The sequence below is a fragment of the Penaeus monodon genome, chromosome 13 (assembly GCF_015228065.2).
Source record: "Penaeus monodon isolate SGIC_2016 chromosome 13, NSTDA_Pmon_1, whole genome shotgun sequence".
NCBI classification, from domain to species: domain Eukaryota; kingdom Metazoa; phylum Arthropoda; class Malacostraca; order Decapoda; family Penaeidae; genus Penaeus; species Penaeus monodon.
This window is the reverse complement of record NC_051398.1, coordinates 48,693,380-48,701,937: the sequence shown is the minus strand read 5'-3', so window position 1 is coordinate 48,701,937 and position 8,558 is coordinate 48,693,380. Positions and strand designations below refer to the sequence as shown.

At 37.2% G+C, this 8,558-nt stretch overlaps 1 protein-coding gene across 1 annotated transcript in view; it reads right to left on the bottom strand.

Moving 5' to 3' along the window:
• Positions 1-2,714: 2,714 nt before the first annotated feature.
• The window catches only part of LOC119579968, a 14,232-nt gene continuing 8,388 nt past the window's right edge, over positions 2,715-8,558 (bottom strand). The window contains exons 5-7 of the mRNA XM_037927811.1: positions 3,555-3,625; positions 3,212-3,380; positions 2,715-2,762 (exon numbers count right to left, since the gene is read on the bottom strand). Of these exons, the coding sequence (XP_037783739.1) occupies positions 2,715-2,762; positions 3,212-3,380; positions 3,555-3,625 (288 nt within the window). The remainder of the gene's footprint in view (positions 2,763-3,211; positions 3,381-3,554; positions 3,626-8,558) is intronic.

The following is an 8,558-nucleotide window of genomic DNA, read 5'->3' as shown; positions in this document are numbered from 1 at the left end:
ATGAATCCGATATTGTTACATGGCATTGTTGTTCTTAAGTAACACTGATATCCTAAAGTGACACCGATATTTTTGTTTAAATGACACCGCTACATTCAAGTGACACCAATGCACCCGTATCCTTAAATGACACTGAAATCCCATACCCTTAAATGACACTGACATCCCATACCCTTAAATGACACTGAAATCCCATACCCTTAATTGACACCGACATCCTCAAGGAAGGAACAAGCCTCCTTAATAAATCGGAAGCAAATGAGGTCCTTCGCTAAGAGCGTTGAGGATATAAGGAAGACAATTTGATGAAACTCAGAGACACAGAGAGAAATAAGATAAAACCGCTTTACTTTGATGTGTTAATAACTTCCTTTCGGGTTGATATGGAACGTGTATTTTTTTTTTTTTTTTTTTACTTAAATTTGTGGATGGGTATATTTCATGGTGATTTATGGTAGGAGAATTAATGGATGATTTTAGTATATGCAAATGGATCTTAAAGGTTTCAGGAACTCTACCACATGGATTATAGCAAGAATATAGTTTTACCCTTTCGGGATCTTCATGGTGAAAACTGGAGGTAAGAATATGTATAAAGTTTTCCATTTTCCTCTCAATTCTTTTCAACCAAAATTTCTCCCTTTTATGTTTACAAAATCTTTCTTTTACATCATTCTCATTCCAGAAGATTTTGTGATTCTCTTCGTTCCAGCAACTTCAGATAAAACAGTATCTTTTCTTTGCCTTCTTGCAGGTATTCTAAACCTCGGGGTGAATTTACTGCCGTGGAGACTCCCTTGACACCACCACCATCGCCGCAGTTGCCTTCGTCGCCACCAGGATCCCCATTCACGCCCTCGCCAACGCCTCCTAGTCCTCGCCTCTCACGCCCCCGAAATCCTATTCTCCAGCGCCTCCTCACTGTAGGATCTCGACCGCCCAGTGCGTCCTCCTCCTTCGTCGCCTTAAACAGTTCTTCCTCCTTCATCGCCTTCAGCTGTTCCTCCTCCTTCATCTCCTTAAGCTGTTTCTCCTCCTTCATCGCCTTCTTCTGTTCTTCCTCATTCATCTTCTGCTGTTCCTCCTCCTTCATCGCCTTCTGCTGTTCCTCCTCCTTCATCGCCTTCTGCTGTTCCTCCTCCTTCATCGCCTTCTGCTGTTCTTCCTCCTTCGTCACCTTCTCCTCCCTTTCCTCCCGGGCCTTCAAGCGACGCCTTTCCTGTCCAAAGTCGTTCTCGTCAGTTTTCCTCCTCTGCGTCAAGACCCTGGTGCATGACGCCGCTGGTTGGGGTGTCTACGTCTACGTTCCATTTCATCATCTTGTCTACGTTCGTCATTTTGTTATATTACACAAGGCTTTGTTCTTACTGTTAGCATATCCAATATATCTATAATTTCTGTGTTATATTCTTTTATTTCCCCGCCCTCTATTGGGGATAATGCTTCAGAAATGTCTTACTGAAAGGAAGTCCATAATGGTTTCTCGGTTCTCGTAGTGAAGCTGCCTGGATTATATACAGGACATCGACACATTCATAAATGACATTAACAAGCTAAGGCATCTATAGAGAAGCATTCTGTTCGAAACTGCAGGACTCATGTAAATAATTCCATAGATTTTAAAGGGAATAAGCGATTGTATGAAATATATAACAACCGCAAAAAGAGATGAAACTGAATAGTGCATTCTTTATCAGACGAACAGATAACTAATGAGGAGTTCGAAACGTCACGATTCAGTTTTCTTTTTCATCTTTGCTTACAAGTTATTGTGTTTGTGTTCAAGGACACTTTTCCCTTTCCTCTACGTCTCTCCTTCGCCTTTTTTCCGAATCTCTTCGGCTAAATACTGCCTCTTTATGACACTCTTTATCCTAACATCCTAACCTCTCTTATCAAATTCTGGAAGAATTCGGCAAATCGAATCATTCATCTGAACAGTAGTTTGAGACAGTCAGGTTCTGTGTTCATTCGGATATACATACATGTGTATATATATATATATATATATATATATATATATATATACATACATATATATATATATATATATATAATATATATATATATATATAATATATATATATATATATATATATGTATATATATATAATATATATATATATATATATTATGTATATATATATATATATATATATATATATATATATATATATATATATATATATATATATATATATATATATACATATATATATACACATGTATGTATATCCGAATGAACACAGAACCTGACTGTCTCAAACTACTGTTCAGATGAATGATTCGATTTGCCGAATTCTTCCAGAATTTGATAAGAGAGGTTAGGATGTTAGGATAAAGAGTGTCATAAAGAGGCAGTATTTAGCCGAAGAGATTCGGAAAAAAGGCGAAGGAGAGACGTAGAGGAAAGGGAAAAGTGTCCTTGAACACAAACACAATAACTTGTAAGCAAAGATGAAAAAGAAAACTGAATCGTGACGTTTCGAACTCCTCATTAGTTATCTGTTCGTCTGATAAAGAATGCACTATTCAGTTTCATCTCTTTTTGCGGTTGTTATATATTTCATACAATCGCTTATTCCCTTTAAAATCTATGGAATTATTTACATGAGTCCTGCAGTTTCGAACAGAATGCTTCTCTATAGATGCCTTAGCTTGTTAATGTCATTTATGAATGTGTCGATGTCCTGTATATAATCCAGGCAGCTTCACTACGAGAACCGAGAAACCATTATGGACTTCCTTTCAGTAAGACATTTCTGAAGCATTATCCCCAATAGAGGGCGGGGAAATAAAAGAATATAACACAGAAATTATAGATATATTGGATATGCTAACAGTAAGAACAAAGCCTTGTGTAATATAACAAAATGACGAACGTAGACAAGATGATGAAATGGAACGTAGGACGTAGGACACCCCAACCAGCGGCGTCATGCACCAGGGTCTTGACGCAGAGGAGGAAAACTGACGAGAACGACTTTGGACAGGAAAGGCGTCGCTTGAAGGCCCGGGAGGAAAGGGAGGAGAAGGTGACGAAGGAGGAAGAACAGCAGAAGGCGATGAATGAGGAAGAACAGAAGAAGGCGATGAAGGAGGAGAAACAGCTTAAGGAGATGAAGGAGGAGGAACAGTGAAGGCGATGAAGGAGGAAGAAACTGTTTAAGGCGACGAAGGAGGAGGACGCACTGGGCGGTCGAGATCCTACAGTGAGGAGGCGCTGGAGAATAGGATTTCGGGGGCGTGAGAGGCGAGGACTAGGAGGCGTTGGCGAGGGCGTGAATGGGGATCCTGGTGGCGACGAAGGCAACTGCGGCGATGGTGGTGGTGTCAAGGGAGTCTCCACGGCAGTAAATTCACCCCGAGGTTTAGAATACCTGCAAGAAGGCAAAGAAAAGATACTGTTTTATCTGAAGTTGCTGGAACGAAGAGAATCACAAAATCTTCTGGAATGAGAATGATGTAAAAGAAAGATTTTGTAAACATAAAAGGGAGAAATTTTGGTTGAAAAGAACTGAGAGGAAAATGGAAAGCTTTATACATATTCTTACCTCCAGTTTTCACCATGAAGATCCCGAAAGGGTAAAACTATATTCTTGCTATAATCCATGTGGTAGAGTTCCTGAAACCTTTAAGATCCATTACCATATACTAAAATCATCCATTAATTCTCCTACCATAAATCACCATGAAATATACCCATCCACAAATTTAAGTAAAAAAAAAAAAAAAAAAAAAAATACACGTTCCATATCAACCCGAAAAGAAGTTATTAACACATCGAAGTAGAGCGGTTTATCTTATTTCTCTCTGTGTCTCTGAGTTTCATCAAATTGTCTTCCTTATATCCTCAACGCTCTTAGCGAAGGACCTCATTTGCTTCCGATTTATTAAGGAGGCTTGTTCCTTCCTTGAGGATGTCAGTGTCATTTAAGGGTATGGGATGTCAGTGTCATTTAAGGGTATGGGATTTCAGTGTCATTTAAGGATATAGAATTTCAGTGTCATTTAAGGGTATGGAATTTCAGTGTCATTTAAGGGTATGGGATTTCAGTGTCATTTGAGGCTACGGGTGCATTGGTGTCCCTTGAATGTAGCGGTGTCATTTAAACAAAAATATCGGTGTCACTTTAGGATATCAGTGTTACTTAAGAACAACAATGCCATGTAACAATATCGGATTCATTTTAGAAATAGTGGTGTCACATAAGAATACCCGTGTCACTTAGGGATAGTGGATGTCACAGGTAAGAATTTGTCCTACGTTGATTTCATCTGCGTTAATATCAGGTCGCAAAAGTTTCCTTGTTAAATCGGGTCAGTCCACAGCAGTGCTCATTCCAAGTTGCTGTAAATACTTCAGGAAATTATATTGGGAGGTTGTGTAGGAGGTAAATATACCCGAAACCGGGATGTTTATTCTCAAAGATTGAATGTTCTACATCTTTCTTTTATATATATATATATATATATATATATATATATATATATATATATACATATATATATACATATATATACTTACATATTTGTCCTGGGTAAGACAATAAACTGCACCCTAGGGTGCCCTTGAACAAGGATAGCACCCTATTAGCTCCCTATACCAGGGTTGCGGTGAAACTGTCGGCAGCAGGGCAGTGGATATCTGGTGAAAACACCTCAGTTCTATGATACTGGTTTCACCAAATAATATGTCTGGCGTATTACAATGTAACTGTTTTAAAAGCGGCAGAGATAGTTCCTCCTAATTAGTTGGAGACTGCGAGTTGAGAAGGAGCCTGGGGGATTCCACTCAACTTTTATTTTCTCCTGACAAACCTCTACACCAATGATTAAATACAGAAACGATAATTCATACCACATCGCCCGTCGCGTGGGTTATCAAGGGGCGCGTTAGTTAGTGGGCAACCAGGCTGACAATGTTAAATATGCATCTGGAAGACAAAGAAGATAAAGAAAACAGGTCCAATTAAGAAACACATTAAAAATCGGAACGTGGAACGTAAGGAAAATGAAAGAGATGGGTTAAATTACATACTGTCTGTAACGAAATGGATAGATACAACATTCAAATACTAGGAATCAGTGAGACCAATTGGAAAAGTAATGGAAGTTTCAAAACTAAAGAAAACAAGACAGTTCTTTTTTCTGGAAAAGAAGGAAATTATAGTCACGGAGTTGCTATGATTCTCACGAAAAAAAACTGCAAATGCACTAATTGGGTACAGCCCAATAAATGATCGCATTTTAAAAGTCAGAATACAAGCAAAACCTCATAATATTAGTATCATACAATGCTACGCACCAACCAATATTGCAAGTGATGAAGAAATGGAATTTTTTATAACTCTCTCCAAGATACTTTAGACACAATCCCTAACAGAGATGTAAAAATAATCATGGGAGACCTCAACGCCAAAGTAGGAAAAAATAATCTAAAAAATGACACCTGTGGAAAATTCGGCCTTGGAGATATAAATGAAAGAGGTAAAGATTTTATTGAATTCTGTAGTACAAATAATTTAGTTATAGCCAATACATTGTTCCAACACCACCCAAGACACTTGTACACGTGGTTTTCACCAGACAAAAGAACACGCAACCAAATTGACTACATTGTGCTGAACCAAAAATGGAAGAGTTGCATAAAAAATTCGAAAAACAAGACCTGGTGCCGACTGCAACAGTGACCACCAACTACTAACTATCGACTTTAAATAAGACTCAAAAAGATGGAGCGTCCAACACCACCTCTAAAGCTCGACTACAAAACTCTTGATAACAATTACAGAATTGCAGTGTCAAACAAATTTGAAATACTCAATCAATGTGAAGATGATAAAACACCAAATGAGTTGTGGGAAGAAGGAAAAGAACTGCTGAGCACTGCTTAAGAAACTATCGCCAAAAAGAAAAAGACAAATTCCCCCTGGATATCTGAAAAAACACTAAGTGAAATTGAAACAAGAAGATGCCTAAAATAAAAAGGTATCAATAATCCAGTTGAAAAAGTAATTTACAAAAAACAAAATACAAAAATTCAAAGATTATTGCGACAAGATAAGGAAAAATATTTAAATGAACATTGCCAGAGAATTGAAAAACTGTTCTATCAATAAGACAACTAAAGAACTCTACCAAGGAGTACGAAACATCACACGAAAATTTAAACCTACAATGGGACACTATCAAAAACTGAAGATGGACTGTTTTATGTGATGGAAAAGAAGTCAAAGATAGATGGAATCAATATTGTTCCAACTTATACAAAAAGAATAAAAATCTAACAACAACATTAATTAGACTCAATGACAGCGAGGATGAACCACCGCCACTGCTGGACGAAGTTATAAAAGCCATAAAAGAAGTAAAGAATAACAAGAGCCCCGGAATAGATGAAATAACAGCAGAACTAATAAGAATGCTGGCGAAAGTGTTGAATACTTCTTCTACACCCTCTGTACAAAAATATGGAATGAAAAGAAAATGGCCAGAAGACTGGGTAAAATCAGTCTTTACTCCCATACCTAAAAACGGTGACGCACTCCAATGCAACAATAATAGGGACAATTGCCTTAATAAGTCACAGCAGCAAAATTTTGTTGAAAATTATTGCTGAAAGAATGAAGTTGAAGTTAAGAGAGGAAATTGCAGACGAACAAGCAGGTTTTCGCCCTGGAAAAGGTACCAGAAACCAGATTCTAAATTTAAAATTGATCATAGAGAAAAACAGAGAACATCAAAAAGACCTATACCTGTGTTTCATCGATTATGTGAAAGCTTTCGATACTGTTGATCACGATATCCTCTGGAATAACATGTACGATATGAAGTTTCCAAAACACATCATCCAATTAATAAAAGCCTTGTATGACCAACAACAAGCAGCTGTAAGAACCACTTATGGGTTAACAGAATGGTTCGAAGTCAAACAAGGAGTACGACAGGGTTGCATTCTATCTCCGCACCTCTTTAATATATATTCTGAAACAATTATGAGAGGTGCTCTAGAGAATTTTGAAGGAACTGTGGATGTTGGAGGATACAAAAGATCAAATCTGAGGTACGCCGATGATATAGTTTTGATTGCCAGCAGTATCACTGAACTACAACAACTACTAGATAAAGTTAGAGAAGCAAGCGAAAAGGCTGGCTTATTTCTTATGCCAAGAAAACTAAGATCATGAAGATTCAAAGATAACCGGCAATGAACAATGATGAACATGTTACAATCAATGGAATGATTTGTGGAAAATGTGAAAGAGTTCACTTATCTTGGAGCTGTTTTAACTAATACATATGATGATTCACCGGAGATAAAAAGAAGAATTACCATTGCCAAAAGCGCCACAGTTGCTCTCAATAACATCTGGAAAGACCGAAGCATTACCTTACGGACAAAGCTGAGGTTATTGAACTCATTAGTTTTCCCAATTGCATCATATGGTTCTGAGTGTTGGGTGTTGAAGTAGATAGACAAGAAAAAGATCAATAGTTTTGAAATGTGGTGTTACAGACGAGTACTGCGTATTAGCTGGACAGAGAAGAAGACGAATGATGAAGTGCTGAGAAAAATAAATTGTAAAGACCGACTTTTGGACATCTTGAACAAGAGAAAATTAAAGTTTATTGGTCATGTAATGAGAAGTAAAAGTATTGAGAAAAACTTGCTGACAGGGATGGTGATAGGAAACAGAGGAAGAGGCAAACCAAAGACAAGACTGAGCGACAATATCAAAGATATTTGCGGGCTGTCGATGGTATAAGTGGAAAGAAAAGCGTAAGATCGAGTTTAGTGGCGAAGGATGGTGGAGAGGTCCACGGCTGCTCAAGCATGAGCATACCGTTATTGATTGATTGATACTTACATATACATACATACATATATATAAATACATACATATATATACATATATATATATATATATATATATATATATATATAAACACATACATATATATATACATACATACATATATATATACATATATATATACATACATACACATATATATATACAGACATGAATAGCAAAACACTCTTCCGTGCTGATACAATGGAAGAAAATCCCACAATGCAAAAACTAGATTTATTGAAAGTGAGACTACAGTTTCGAAATCCACCTGGATTCCATCTACAGGTCTGAAGATGGAATTGTATTGTGGGTTTTTCTTCCATATACAGACACATACATATATATACATATATATAGATGTAGAACATTCAATCTATGAGAATGAACATCCAGGTATCGGGTATATCTACCTCACTCTACACAACTTCCAAATATCATTTCCTGAAATATATACATATATATGTAGGTAATATGTACATATATATATATATATTTAAGTATATATATGCACACACGCACACACACACACATGGACCTCACCGAAGGCCCTTTAAAGCCGCGGATCCTCAAGATTCATGACATCACTTCCGGTGATACAACAGTTTGACCTTATTTCCTGAAACATAACTTTTATTCGGCCAGCCCAGGTCACAGTTCAAGTTAAGTATATTAACCACAGTACAATTAGACCTGGGCCAA